At 46.0% G+C, this 15,520-nt stretch overlaps 1 protein-coding gene across 1 annotated transcript in view; it reads right to left on the bottom strand.

Annotated features, from left to right (window-relative positions):
- PAQR5 (progestin and adipoQ receptor family member 5) overlaps positions 1–15,282 on the bottom strand; it is a 40,290-nt gene extending 25,008 nt beyond the window's left edge. Inside the window, 3 exon segments of the mRNA XM_040493114.1 lie at positions 11,763–11,907; positions 15,197–15,229; positions 15,231–15,282. Coding sequence (XP_040349048.1) covers positions 11,763–11,907; positions 15,197–15,229; positions 15,231–15,247 — 195 coding nt within the window. The 5' untranslated portion in view covers positions 15,248–15,282.
- Between the last annotated feature and the right edge of the window lie 238 nt (positions 15,283–15,520).

The following is a 15,520-nucleotide window of genomic DNA, read 5'->3' as shown; positions in this document are numbered from 1 at the left end:
TATAACCTGCCATTTAGTGAGCGCCTGCAGGACCGAGCTGGACGCTAAGCCACTGGCTCGTGCAGGACGGGCCGTGCTGAGTCCTGGCAAGAGACAGCACTTAGGATCTCAATTAAAATACCATAAAACCGCTTATACACAAGTCACGTGCAATTACGAGAACCACAAATACATTGAAGTGACAGCCAACCGTTGTTGGCATTAAGCGATTACAATTACAGGTGAATGTAATTTAGGACACCGGGGTCGCGTTTTTAAAAGCAGAAGTGTCCACTGTTCAGTCCAGTCGAAGGATGCTTTTTGCAGATGCACCACAATATTCATAGACAATGAAGCCGGGGCGCCTGGGTGGCTCAGTTGGTTAAGCATCCGACTCTTGATTTTGGCTCAGGTCATGATCTCATGGTCATGGGATCGAGCCCCGTGTTGGGCTCTGTGCTGACAGCGTGGAGCCTGCTTGGGATTCTCTCTCTCTCTCTGCCCCCCTCCCTCTCTCTCTTTCTCTCTCTCTCTCAAAATAAATAAACATTATATAAAAAAAAAAAAAGAAAATGAAGCTAAATTTCTTTTGGCTGAACACAAAAGATGTATAAAAAGTCAACAAATTACCTATCACCATCTAGGACAGAGGCTCCCAAGGATATTAGTGATTTAATGGACAGGAACGTGAAAAAGGACACATACGATGTCTTAAAAAAATAAATATCGCTCAATGCAGGTTGGGCGTACCGGGGTGAAAGGTCCCCTTGAATGGCCAGCACCATACACAGCACTGACCTACGGAAGAAGCAAGGAAGCTGAGACAATGGAACATTCCACTGGTTTCACATTTGTTGTAAAAAGTAAGTCTTTGATTTAAGAACTAGGAAAACAATTTTCAATTTTAGGCACTGACTGAAAAACCTGCCATGGGCTTGGTGTGGTAACATGACTGGAAAGTCTACGGCAGGCAGAATAATGCACCCCCCTCCCCACCAAAGATGTCCACACCCTAATCCCAGAACCTGTGACTACGTAAGGTGACATGGCAAAAAGGGAAATTAAGGTCACAGATGGGATTAAAGTTGCAAATCAGCTAGCCTTAAAAGAGGGAGATTGTCTGGATTACCCAGGTGAGCCCCGTGTGATCACAGGGTCCTTAAAGGAAGGAAGGAGGAGGGGCGCCTGGGTGGCGCAGTCGGTTAAGCGTCCGACTTCAGCCAGGTCACGATCTCGCGGTCCGGGAGTTCGAGCCCCGCGTTGGGCTCTGGGCTGATGGCTCGGAGCCTGGAGCCTGTTTCCGATTCTGTGTCTCCCTCTCTCTCTGCCCCTCCCCCGTTCATGCTCTGTCTCTCTCTGTCCCAAAAATAAAATAAACGTTGAAAAAAAAATTAAAAAAATAAATAAATAAATAAATAAATAAATACAACAAAACTCAAAAAAAGAAACAAAACATCCGTGGACCATGAAAGAGAAGATTCGCATACAAATAAGCAGGAAATTAACTTCCATGCAGATTACTTTTCTGAACATTATACAGTATAATTTTGACTAAGCAAAATATTGCTATTTGAAGTTTTCTTTATGATAACTTTTTTCTTGAAAAAAATCAAATTTAAGTGCTGTATGGGTCTATATATTGTTTTAAAAGAGAGTAAAGAGAGCCATATAAAAATGGTAGTGTATATTAAATTTAAATATTTAATAATTTTTCTTCTTAACTTTAATTATTATATGCAATTTCATTATGCTTGAACTTGATGTGTAGAATTTATAGTTCACTTCTGATTCTAAATAAGGCTTTAAGAATGCATACATATGCGTATATATGCAATATATATATGTACATATATATTTTTCTTTTTTTTCTTTTTTTAAGTAGGCTTCATACCCAGTGCAGAGCCCAACGCAGGACTTAAACCCATGACCCTGAGATCACGACCTGAGCTGAGATCAAGAGTCTGACATTTAACTGACTGAGCCACCCAGGCACCCCAAGAACATTTTTTGATAATTCCAGTTACTATACTTGAGCAGAACTGAGCAGAAACTCACCAGAATTTTCTCCCACATGAAATTAATTAAAAAAACAAACAAACAAACAAACAAACAAAGACTCAGTGACTCAAGAACAATGGTGTAATTTGGAATCATTGTTAATAGAGCACTAATTATATGATAATGTTGATTATAGCAAGATAACCCATAATTTTGCCGAAATAAAGGCAAAAAATAAATCTGATGGACTAAACGTACTAATTTACAAATTGCATATGGTTTTTAAACTTTTTTTAATGTTTATTTATTTTTGAGAGAGAGAGAGAGACAGAGCGTGAGGTCGGGAGGGGCAGAGAGAGAGGGAGACACAGAATCCGCAGCAGGCTCCAGGCTCTGAGCTGTCAGCACAGAGCCTGATGAGGGGTTCGAACTTATGAACCGCAAAATCATGATCTGAGCCAAAGTCAGAGGCTTAACCGACTTGTATTACCAAATTGTACATGTTTTTATTTTATTACTCATCCAAACCACTAATGCATCAACGTTAACATCCAGATATGTACAACAATAATTAAGTTTAGTTGTCTTTGATATTTTGCTTTCTCTGTATAAAAATTAGAGCTTGACATATACTCTTTTGGGATTATGACGGGATATTTGTCCAGAGAGAACAGAACCATTCCGCCTAACTGTTTGCCAGCTCCATATGTAACTTTTACATTCAGACATACAGTCTGTGGTCGCTATGGTTCTTCTGATTCAGACCCGGCGCACGTTAGGAGCAGACCCTGTTTTATTGGATCATCATAAGGAGACTGTAAGATACAGACTGTCAACCCCATTTCACAGAGGAGGAAACTGAAGTACAACGAGAGGAGTTTCCAAGGCCATAATTCATAGCAGAACCAAGAGGCAACCGCTAGTTTGTTCGCTCGCAAAGCCCATCACACTTCGCTGCATCCACCCTAGTGAAACTAGCGATTGCTATAGTTGGTGGAAATGCTAAGTGTTATCAAAGTTTTCAGAAGCAAGAGGTCACTGGGCCCAGAGTAACGGAGAAAGCACCTGGAAGAATGGTTGGAGACCCTCTGGTTTGGGACGAATGATGGTCAGTTAGATGTCACGAAAGATCCTTCTGACCAGAACAGTTAAAGTGCTGGATGAAGTCTGCATCGAAAGCCGGATAAGCGTATCAGCAAAATGGCACAAAAGAAAGAGCATCACAAAGCCCCCAGGAGCCCCGTGCGGTAAGCTGCCTTCAGCATCAGAGTTTCTGCTGCCAGACCCTGCAAATAAGAGATGAACCCTAAAGCCCATCAAAGGCAGACTTGCCAGGAAGGCTAGGACTCTAAAGGCAAGGGAATGTGAAATAAACCCCACCAGGCAGAAAAAAATAATAAGGAAGCTGTCTCCCTGAAACAATCTCTCCCCAGAATTTAGAGCCACCAGCTAGATTGCATACAGGCTTCTGGTCCAAATCCACACTTACATCGATGGTCCAAGAAATCTCAAGCGGAGAAATTAAAGTGGTTACAAATAAATAGAGGTGGAAGGTTTGCGGTTCCCTCCCATAAGTAACAAAAGCAAATGCAAATCCTTTCTGGGGAATTTCTGCTTCAATGCAAGCATGCACAAGCAAACAACACTAGAGACACTGAAGTAAAAAGTCATTGAAGGGATAAATAGCAGACTAGATCTAGCCGAAGAGAAAATTAGTCAACTGAAAACAGATTCCAAGAAAGCAGTCCAGAGAGATTGAGGGGTAGAAACTATGAAAAACTGGGGCGCCTGAGTGGCTCAGTTAGTTAAGTGTCCAACTTCAGCTCAGGTCATGATCGTGCTGTCCCAAGTTCAAGCCCCGCATCGGGCTCTGACAGCTGACAGCTCAGAGCCCGGAACCTGCTTCAGATTCTGTGTCTCCTTCTCTCCCTGCCCCTCCCCCACCCTCTCCCTCCCTCTCTCTCTCTCTCTCTCTTTCTCTCTCTCTCTCAAAAAGTGAATAAACATTAAATTTTTTTTAAAACCAAATAAGAGACACGGTATGTTTCTCCAAAGGAGAAAAATACAACGGTTTTGTTGTGATCTATGAAGACAAACTGAGAAGCTTCTAGAATGTTTTTGATGTTGCCGGTCCTGAGATCCAAGAAGTTAGGTATGGCAGAGACAGCTGGCCAAATATTCCATGTGTTTTCTGACCTTTCTTAGCCTTTTTGGCAGTTAGGTCGGGGCCATGTGACTATCTCTGGTTAATGTTACATCTACCCAGAGTGCCTTCTGGTGGTAGATACTATGATGCACTTAGGAGGGAACCCTTCCCTCCTTCAGAGCTGAGCCACTTGTCCCTCTATGGGAACTGCTATTGGCCAAAGGCCACCCCAGTGACCACGTTATACTCCCTGCCCAGAGGCAGCACGCATCCACTGATGATGATACGAAATCCTAGCCTCCTTTTCTCATTTGGGACAAGTCTGAAGGACCAACCCCATTCCAGAACATTCTGTGTGATCAACTGAGGCCTGGCCCTTCCTGCCTAGCACAACGTTTCATATTACCATAGCTATAGTAGCCATTAAATGAATCAATATAGAGCATATTTCTAGGTGTTCACTGTGAAACAAGTGGAGGAGAAAATCAAATGTTAAAAGGAAGGAAGAAATAAGGATGTAAAACTCAATGCAAAGAAAGCAAGAAAGGAAACAGAGACAATAACTAGAAACCACATAAGATGATCAAAATGGATGGAAATACATCAATAATCCTTATAAATATAAACAGACTAAACTATCCAGTGAAATGACAAATATTATCAAACTTGGTAAAATCCAACCATGTGCCATTTACACAAGATACAGTTAAAATATAAGGGCAGAGAGGGATTAAAAGTCAAAGGAAGGAAAGAAAGAAACCAGACAAATAACAAAAACAACAAAGCTGGGTCGTTATTTGACTATGAGAGATTCTAAGAGAGAAAACAGAACTAGACAGAAAGGGAATCACTACAAAATAATAAGAAATTTACTTCACTAGGAAGATATTATATAAATTTGGATGTACCTAAAAAACATAGGCTCAAAATCTATAAAGCAAACATTGACTGGGGATGCGTAGGTGGTCAGCTAGTTAAGCGTCCAACTCTTGATTTCGGCTCAGGTCTTCATCTCAGGGTCATGAGTTCGAGTCCCGCCTTGGGCTCCACACTGGGTGTGAACCCTACTTAAAAAAAAAAAAAAATGACTTGTCCACAGGAGTAATTCACAAATCTGCCACCACGGTGGAAGATTTTAACATATCTCAACTATGACTAGATCAAGCAGAACAAAATTAGTAATAATATAAAAATATTGGATATTACAGGACATATATGCAATACTGCCCCCAACAACTGAAGATTATGCATTATTTTCAAGTACATTTAGAAGATTTATGAAAATTGATCATGTGCCAGGCCATAATGCTATTCTGAACAAATTTCAAAAATGGGAATGATACAGAGGACATTCTCAGGCCACAATCAATTAAATTAAATCGATAACAAAAACTCCCAACTTTGGGGAATTAAAAAAAAAATACACATAGACTTCTAAGCAATTACACATTACATAAGAAATCAAAACAGAAATTAGAAATGAATTCAAACAGGGGCACCTGAGCGGCTCAGTCGGTTGAATGTTCGACTTCAGCTCAGGTTGTGATCTCACGGTTCGTGAGTTCGAGCCCCATATCGGGGGCTGTCAGCCTGTCAGTGCAGACAGAGCCTGCTTTGGACTTTCTGTCCCCCTTTCTCTGACCCTACCCTTGCTTGCTCTCTCTCAAAAATAAATAAACATTGGGGCTCCTGGGTGGTGCAGTCGGTTAAGCGTCTGACTTCAGCCAGGTCACGATCTCACGGTCCGTGAGTTCGAGCCCCGCGTCAGGCTCTGGGCTGATGGCTCGGAGCCTGGAGCCTGTTTCCGATTCTGTGTCTCCCTCTCTCTCTGCCCCTCCCCCGTTCATGCTCTGTCTCTCTCTGTCCCAAAAATAAATAAAAAACGTTGAAAAAAATAAATAAACATTAAAAAAAAATCTTTAAAAAAAAAGAGGAAAGGAATTCAAACAGCCCATGTGGGCTGCAGTTAAAGCAATACTTAAAGGAAATAATACGTACTCAGTTGTTTACATTAGAAGGCAGAGTGATTCACTTAAAAAGTTAGAACAGGCACAACAAAAGGAACCCAAAACAGAAAGAAAATCATAAAAAAATAACGGACATTAGAGATATAAAATACATAACAGAGCGGCTCTGCTGAGCCACCGATCCACCTTTTTTTCAGGTAGAATTTAATATTCTCAATTATTGAAAACCAGAAAGAAAAGAGACAAACTGACCAGATTCATTCAGAGGAGAAAAAAAAAAAAAGGAAACAAAACCACAACTGTGTCAAAAAACACAGAAAAGGCATTGCATGAGATCCAATATCCTTTCATGATAAGAAGACACTCAACAAAATAGGGATAAACCTTCTTCCACCCAGCAAAGGCCACCTATGAGAAACTCACAGCTAACGTACCTCGTGGTAGGAAATGAAATACTTTCCCCTTACAATCGGGAGCAAGATAAGGACGTTTGCTCTCATCACGTCTATGCAATGTCAATCATAGTGGAGGTTCTAGCTAGGTCAACTGGACAAGGAAAAGAAAAAAAAGGCATCTAAACAGGAAAGGAAGATGCAAAACTATATTTGCAGATGATATAATCTTACATACAGGAAATCCGAAAGGATCCACTAAAAGACTGTTAGAACTAATACATGAGTTCAGCGAGGCTGAAGGATCTATCGACATACCAAACTCAGTTTTATTTTTATATACTAGCAATGAACAATCTGAAAGAGAATTTAAGGGAATAATTCCATGTGCAACAATATCAAAAACGATAAAATGCTTTGGAATAAAGTTAATGAATTCTGGTTTTGTTTTTATGATTTTTTTAAATGTTTATTTATTTTTGAGAGAGAGGGAGGGAGCGTGTGCAAGTGGGGGGGGGGAGGGAAAGAAAGAGGGGGAGGCAAAATCCCAAGCAGCCTCAGTAATGCCAGCACAGGGCTCAACGTGGGGCTCGAACCCACAAACCGTGAGATCATGACCTGAGCCGGAACCAAGAGTTGGACGTGTAGCTGACTGAGCCACCCAGGTGCCCCTAATAAATACTTTTAATGGTGTGAGACCTGTACACTGAAAACTACAAAATATCACCGAAAGAAATTAAAAACCTAAATATAATGCAAAGACATCCCATGTTCATGGATTGAAAGACTTACTATTGTTAAGATGGTAATGCTCCCCAAATTAATGCATAGATTCAATGCAATCCCTAAAATAAATCCCAGCTGCCTGTTTGTTTGTTTTGCAGAAATGAGATGTTCCACTTCTGGGTGTATACCCCCAAAAATTGAAAGCAAGATCTCAAAGGGATGTTTCCACACCTCGGTTCATAGCAGCATTTCTCACAACAGCTACAACACAGAAGTCATCCGGTATCCACTGATGGAAGAATGAATAAGCAAAATGTGGTGTGTCGATACAATGAAATATGATCCGGCCTTAAAAATGAAGGAAATTCACAGGGGCGCCTGGGTGGCTCAGTCAGTTGAGCATCCGACTTCGGCTCAGGTCATGATCTCACGGTCCGTGAGTTCGAGCCCCGCGTCGGGCTCTGTGCTGACAGGTCGGAGCCTGGAGCCTGCTTCCGATTCTGTGTCTCCCTCTCTCTCTGACCCTCCCCTGTTCATGCTCTGTCTCTCTCTGTCTCAAAAATAAATAAACGTTAAAAAAAAATTTTTTTTAAAAATGAAGGAAATTCTGACATATACAACAGGGATGAACCTTGAGGACACCACGCCGAGTGAAATGAATAAAGCAGTCACAAAAAAACAAACAAACACCATATGATTCCACTTCTATAAGGCACTGGAAGAGTCGAAATCATAAAGCCAGGAAGTAGAACGATGGTTTTCAGAAGCTGGGGGGACAGGGCAAGTGGGGAGTTATTGTTTAATGGGTAGAGAGTTTCCGTTTTACCAGATAAAAAGAATTATGGAAAATACACGGCAGGGACAGTTGCATAACAATTTGCATATATTTAACACCGCTGAACCCTGCACCTAAAATTGGTTAAGACGGTGAACTTTAGGTTAACTATATTGTACTACAATAAAAAAAAAAAAATAGTTAAGCACAGAGTCACCACGTGATCCAACATCCCACTCCTGAGGGGGTGCCTAAGAGAACCGGAAACATGTCCACACAGAAACCTGTCCACAAATGTCCCCAGTAGCATGATTGACAACGGGCGAAAACAGAAACTCAAGTGTCCACCACCTAATGAATGAATAAACAAACAAACGGGCACATCCACACAAGGGAATATCACTCAGCCATAAAAACAAAGGAAGCCCTACAGGGTACAGCATCGACGAACCTTGGAGGCATTGTGCCAAAGGAAAGAAGCCATTTGCCAAAGGCCACCTGTTGTGTGGTCCCATTTATATGAAATACCAAGATCAGGCAAATCCACGGAGATCGGTGGTTGCTATGGCAAGTGGGAAACAACTGCTAATTGGCACAGTTCCTTTCTAGGTAATGACAATGTTCTAAAATTGACCGTGGTGATAGTTTTGTGCAACGTACGTCTTGTGTGCCGCCGTACTATAACCCACGGAACTACTTTTAAAGGAGGACTTGAGAGGCATGTGAATTATTTTTCAACAGAGCTGTTATTAAAAAAAAAAAAGGGGGGGGTGCCTGGGTGGCTCAGTCGGTTAAGCGGCCGACTTCGGCTCAGGTCACGATCTCACGGTCCGTGAGTTCGAGCCCCGCGTCGGGCTCTGTGCTGACAGCCTGGAGCCTGTTTCAGATTCTGTGTCTCCCTCTCTCTCTGCCCCTCCCCCGTTCATGCTCTGTCTCTCTGTCTCAAAAATAAATAAACGTTAAAAAAATAATTAAAAAAAAAAAAAAAAAAAAGACCTGAGCTGAGATCAAGAGCTGGACACTTAACTGACTGAGCCACCCAGGTGCCCCAAAAGCATTCCTTTTAATTAAAGTCAAGAACAATATATAAGGATCCCTGCAATCATTAACAACTCCCTAAAGTACCCAGACCTGTTTTTAGGCACAAAGGAGGCTAGAAATTCTGAGTCACATACCCAAATCCCACCTTCTGAGGAAAGGGACAAGTTGTCCTTTCCTGTGAGCGATCTCTCGGCCAGGAATGTGCCGGAATTATAACCCTGACGATGCCAGGAGGTGGTGCTCTGGCCCCCTCTGATGGGTGAGGCTCAGAGAGGGTAGGGAAGTCGCCCAGGCCACACAGCTCATTGATATACAAAGGGAGAGGCTATCCGGGGCCTCCGTATGAAACAGGTGATGGCAGCAACATTACTGACAGTTCACCATGTGCTGGGCTCCTCTAATCCTCCCCGTGACCCCAGGAAGCAGATACTCTCATCACCCTGCTTTACAGGTGCAGAAACTGAGGGAAATGAAACATCTTGTCCAAGGTCACTCCGCAGACTGAGCATCAGAACCCACGGAGCCCCCCGAAAGTAAGCTCGGCGTTTGTACCAGGTCTGTGTTAAATATTCATGCACGTCACGCATTTTTCTCAATCTGGTTGCATCTGTCTTAATAAGCAAAAACTGCTTGTTCCCTACTCCCAGCAAATCCTCAAATAAACTGACCTTCCAGGGGAACCTGGGTGGCTCAGTCGGTTAAGCATCTGACTCTTGATTTTGGCTCAGGTCACGATCTCATGGTCCGTGAGTTCGAGCCCCGCGTCGGGGCTCTGTGCTGACAGCTCGGAGCCTGGAGCCCGCTTCGGGTTCTGTGTCTCCCTCTCTCTCTGCCCCTCCCCTGCTCAGGCTCTGTCTCTCTCTCTGTCTCAAAAATAAACAAAAACATTGAGAAAAAAAAAAGGATACTGTCACCTCCACTGTCTATGAAGAACTGGACAGAGAAGGCGCGTTCATCTTCAGCCCTCGGGGGGTTTCTTGTCCCCATACTTCCGAATCCCACATCGCTCCCCAAAGCGCCCACTGAGACTTTCACTTCTCCTTCATGTCTTTCCTGGGCACATACTCTGAACCCAACCTTGACCAAAACGCCCAGGGGGACATCTCAGCAGAACCCATAATCCCTCCTCCCAGAGTCCCCACACCTGCCCGGTGGTTTCCCGTATCCAGGCCTCTGCCCACACCAGTCCCTCCACCTGGCATGCCTTCCCCGCCTCCCACATCCTACCTACCCTCAAGCTCATCTTAAAGATCTCCCTCCTCATGCGGCCTTCCCTGAGCCTTTCCTCTCCCACGACGGAAGGGACCAACCCTCCTCCGGGTCTTTTGGGACACACCCCGACCCACTTTGCAACAGAAGCACTCCTGCATATTTTGAAGTCCTCAGGGGCGGGATTCGTACCCGATTGTTCTGAGTCCCCGCACAGAGCAACACCTTGCACGCAGCAGGCAGGCAATAAACATTTCAAGAGTGAATGACTCAAAGAATCACCCCGTGCTCCCACTAACCACAGCCACGAGTGCTCTGGGGGCAGAACTGAGTGGTGAATCACAGAGGAGGAGACACAGCCTTGGGAGCACAGAGGGGGCGCCCTGGTCGGCAGCGTCCTGCGAGGCCAGCCTCATTTTTCATTTGTCCGTCCTCTGCCTCGTGTCCGATCGTGCCACCCCTGTGCCACCTTGCTGCAGTCACCTAGTTTCACGGGCTTTCGGGACAAAGTCTGGCTGTGGGTCTGCTCCTAATCTTCCACGCCTGGTGCTGAGCCACGGCAAGCTGGTGCGCCCCTCCTGCCCTGGAAAGAAAACGTCATCTGGTAGCACCCTGAGCTCAGTGTCAACTTTCCTTCCTTTTTGACCGAAGATGAACAAGTGTTATCTCAGGGTGGGACGTTTCATCTGGAGGATGTCACAGACAGAAGGGACACCTCCTTTCCACTCAGCTTGCCGTGGCTCGCCTAAGGCCTATTACAAATGCAGGTTATCGTATCGACGTGTACCAGGTTTTTCGGGGTGGCCCCGTGTGAGTTCCCGGCCCCGGGAGCCCACGACAGGAGGGGGTAAGGCCCTCTTGACAACCCTCCTCATCCCCCCCGGGGGCCCCCCCCCCACCCGGCCAGGTCTGGCCTGAGCCTCCCACAAGTGATAAGGACAACGGCAAGGCCACACGCGAGGTGACTCCGCCCCTGGCCTGCTCTCAAGCACCCAAGGGAGGGTCCCAAAGACACCTTCTACCCGGTCAGGTGCCATTGGCTTCTTCTCTTCAGCTAGAAAGTGTAATCTCAATAATGACTTCCCGATACAATACAGATGTCACAGGGAGGGGTCACAACCCAGACAGTTTCAGGACCACTTCTGTTTCCAGGTGCCACGGAGGTGGGGAAACGGGAAGCTCTACTTCCCCGAGGGAGTCGGGAGGGCCTTCTCGAAGCGAACGGGCCAGGGGCAGTCGGTTGAAGCCCCGACTCTCGATTTCAGCTCAGGTCCTGATCTCAACGGTGCACGAGATCGAGCCCCACATCAGGCTCTGCACTCGGGATTCTCCGCCTCCCTCTCTCTCCGCCCCGCCCCTGCTTGCTCTCACCCTCAGGATAAATAGATCAACCTAAACAAAAATGTTTTAATGAAAACAAAAAGAGAATAGGCCTACACAGAACAGACTGGCTGAAGACAGAATAGTCACTCCGGTGCAGACACCATGCCTGGCCTCCGCCTGGAACTCACCGGAACCAGAGCACATACCTGGGGCACCTGGTCGATGCGAAACAGCCGGGGGAGCTTCAGGCTCAGCATCTTGAGGCTGTGACAACTGCTCTCTGTCACCTGCTCAAAGTTCTGACATGGCCCGGGGTGCCTCTGGCCAGCAGCCGGTGCCCAGGATGCTCCCCTGAAAGAGGCCAGCGTGAAGAAATCTGGTCAGCCCCCGCCTAACTCCAGCTGGATCAAGACCGTCAGGCTTTGAACCACGGAACAAAAACTTGCCTGTCATGGCAAAATCATCAGGCTTCCTTAAAACCAGCCGCAAAAATATCAGACCGCTGAGTCATTTATTCCAAGAGCGCTGGAGGGAGGTCATTAAATCATAATATGGGCAATCATAACATTGTAGAGCTGGAAGGGCCGTGGAGGCCACCCGGTCCCCTTGTGTTGCACATCAGGGTCAGAGGGGTGGGGTGACTTTCCCAAGGCTGCACGGCGAGGGGAGAGCTGGAAAGGCTGACTCTCCACTGCGTCGGGTGCTGCCCTTGGACGGACAGCGTGATCCCGAGTCTGGGTCCCCCCAGTGGGCAGAGGAAGGCAGGAGTCGGGCCCCGGGTCACCCAAGGAGAAACAGCTCTTCCAGAAGGCTCCCGGGAGCGTGGCTGCCCCATGACACATAAAAGAACCAGACAGGCCAATCGGAGGCACTTGTGGGAGACAGAGCAAGTCCCAGTAACAAGGCCGTTTAAATGCAGGATGAAGGCTGCTTAACAGCTGCGAGTAAGAGAAATCCAGGCCTAAGAAACAGAAGCATCCAAGCTGGGCTTAGCCAAGAAAGGGCGGCGCTAGGAGTTTAGTTAACGCCGCTCCTGCCCCCATTATCGCTGGGTGGAAATCTGCCACCTCCTTAAAGTCCTTCCCCCGAAGGTCCAGAGACCTTTCCTGCACCTCCCTCGTGTGGCACCAACCTCGTCCGCCTGCAAGCAAAGCCACCTGCCCAGGTGTCTGGGGAGGACCCTCCCGGGATGGTTGGCAACTCAGCAGGTACTGCCAGGTCGTCCTGGGCCTTCAGCAAATGCTTCTTTCACACCATTCGTCCCAGCAGTGCCGCTCGCGCTCGGGACGGAAGTGTATTTTGGTTTCTGTAGCTTATACTTTTGCTCCCTACTGTGTAGTCCTTTATGTTCTATGTGTTCTTATCTGGGACTATGGTGCAACATACAATGTATGTTTCATCGTCATAAAGTTGCTTCTTTTCCTTTCTTTTGTTTTTTTTTTTAATGTATCAGTTTTATTATTTTTTAACGTTTATTTATTTTTGAGACGGAGAGAGACAGAGCATGAACGGGGCAGGGTCAGAGAGAGGGAGACACAGAATCTGAAACAGGCTCCAGGCTCTGAGCTGTCAGCACAGAGCCCGATGCGGGGCTCGAACTCACGGACTGCGAGATCATGACCTGAGCCGAAGTCGGCCGCTTAACTGAGCCACCCAGGTGCCCCATGTTGCTTCTTTTTCAAAAACACTGATGTAAGGGGTGCCTGGGTGGCTCAGTCTGTTAAGCACCCACCTTCAGCTCAGGTCATGATCTCACAGTTCGTGAGTTCAAGCCCCGCGACGGGCTCTGTGCTGACAGCTCGGAGCCTGGAGCCTGCTTTGGTTTCTGTGTCTCCCTCTCTTTGTCCCTCCCCCACTCGTGCTCTGTCTCTCAAGAATAAACATTAGGGGCACCTGGGTGGCTCAGTCGGTTGAGCGTCCAACTTCGGCTCAGGTCATGATCTCGCAGTCTGTGGGTTCGAGCCCCGCGTCGGGCTCTGTGCTGACAGCTCAGAGCCTGGAGCCTGCTTCGGATTCTGTGTCTCCCTGTCTCTGCCCCTCCCCCACTCGTGCTCTGTCTCTATCAAAAATAAATATTAAAAAAAATTTTTAAAAAAGAATAAACGTTAAAAAAAACTTTAAAAAAAGAAAGGAAGGCCATTCTGCTCCATGTTTCAATATGAGTGAAACTTGAAAACATCACACCAAAGTAAATAAGCCACTCACAAAAAGACAGATATTGTACAGTTCCCCTCATGCAAGGCACCTAGAGTGAGCCAACTCACACAAAGTGTAGATTAGAGGCCGTGTGGGGAGAGGAATGGGGTATTGTTTAATGGGTACTGAGTTTCCGTTTGGGATGATAGAAAGTTCTGGAAACGGGTAGTGGTGATGGTTGCACAACATTCTGAATGTAATGTCACTGAAATATGCACTTAAAAATGGACAGAACAGTCAGTTTCATGTTGTGCATATTTTACCACAGTAAAAACTTACGTAATGTTTCCACATTACCGAATAATAAAGAAAATGCTTTTTTGAGAAAATAATTTTTTAAAGCACAGGTACATTTTACCCAGGTTTAAAAAATAAAAGTTAATACTTTTTAAGTGTATTTATTTTATTTTTTTATGTTTATTTATTTCGAGAGAGAGAGAGAGATAGCACGAGTGGGGGAGGGGCAGAGAGAGAGAGGGGGACACAGAATCCGAAGCGGGCTCCAGGCTCTGAGCTGTCAGCACAGAGCCCGACGTGGGGCTCGAACTCACAGACCGCGAGACCATGACCGGAGCTGAAGTCGGACGCTCAACTGACTAAGCCACCAGTCGCCCCAGTTTATTTATTTTGAGAAAGAGAGAGAGTGCAAGTGGGGGCGAGGGGCAATCCCAAGCTGTCAGCGCAGAGACTGACCCGGGACTCAATCCCACAAACGGTGAGATCATGACCTGAGCCGAAATCAAGAGTCAGGACGTGTAACTGACAGAGCCACCCAGTCTCCTCTCCCCCCAGATTAGTACTTTGCAAACAACATCGATGCGAGCAGGCCACGGTTCTCTCGGTTTTGCAGGCCTAAATCAACAAGACTCCCACACTCCCGGAAGCACCATGAATTCACCCAGTGGCAGGACACGAACGGAAGGTCCAGTACTGGGGGGACCCCAAGCACACCAGGAAAGCCTCCACAGACCTGCCCATCTCGGTCCTCCAGTTCTCCCTAGAGTAGCCTCAGTGTCACGGGCAAGAAAACGAAAAGAAATGGTCCCTTCCCGCCCAGCACACACCATCCAGGTAGGATGACCAGACTAAACTTCCAACATCGGCAAAAATCATAGTACCGGAATCACCAATTTCTTCCTTCAGTCACCGCTTACTGCACGTAAGTAAGGGGAAGGCTAAATGCCTAGGTGCTTATTCTCCGTCGGCTGTTACAGCCTGAAGGAAAAGCTGAGACTTTAGGGAACATAAAAATCGTATAGGTTTGTGACATGCAGAATAGAGGAGGGTAGGCATCCTCCGTACGTTCTCTTCTTTTACTACACAGGGGAACAAAAAGATTAGTAAGAGAGTCACTGTCCCCAAGAAATGTATAAAGAGAGAGATGAGACGGATAAGCACCCAACTGGCTGGCAAAAGTCGCCCTGAGAAGGAGGGAAACTCTTACCCACTCTGCACCAAGCCCGTGCTGGTCCCCTGCCTCATTTATCCTCACCATGGCCGTCTCAGGAGGCGAGGCAGAGTGGATAAGGGCCTGGGTGGAAAGGAAACCGTTCAAAGGCTCATTCGCCATTTCCTGTGCAACCCTGGGCAAGGAACTTAACTCCTGTGCCTCGGTTTCCCTATCTGTAAAATGGAAGTAACAGTAGCACTTTCTTCATGGGGGTGTCATTATAATTAAAAAAGAGAACTAAGGCACCTGGGTGGCTTAGTCCATTAAGCATCTGACTCTTTTTAAAAAAATTTTTTTTAATGTTTATTTATTTTTGAG

Source organism: Herpailurus yagouaroundi, unplaced genomic scaffold (assembly GCF_014898765.1).
Source record: "Herpailurus yagouaroundi ecotype Mexico unplaced genomic scaffold, PumYag 184, whole genome shotgun sequence".
NCBI classification, from domain to species: Eukaryota; Metazoa; Chordata; class Mammalia; order Carnivora; family Felidae; genus Herpailurus; species Herpailurus yagouaroundi.
Note: the sequence above shows the minus strand (reverse complement) of the source record. Positions and strands in the feature narration are given on the sequence as shown.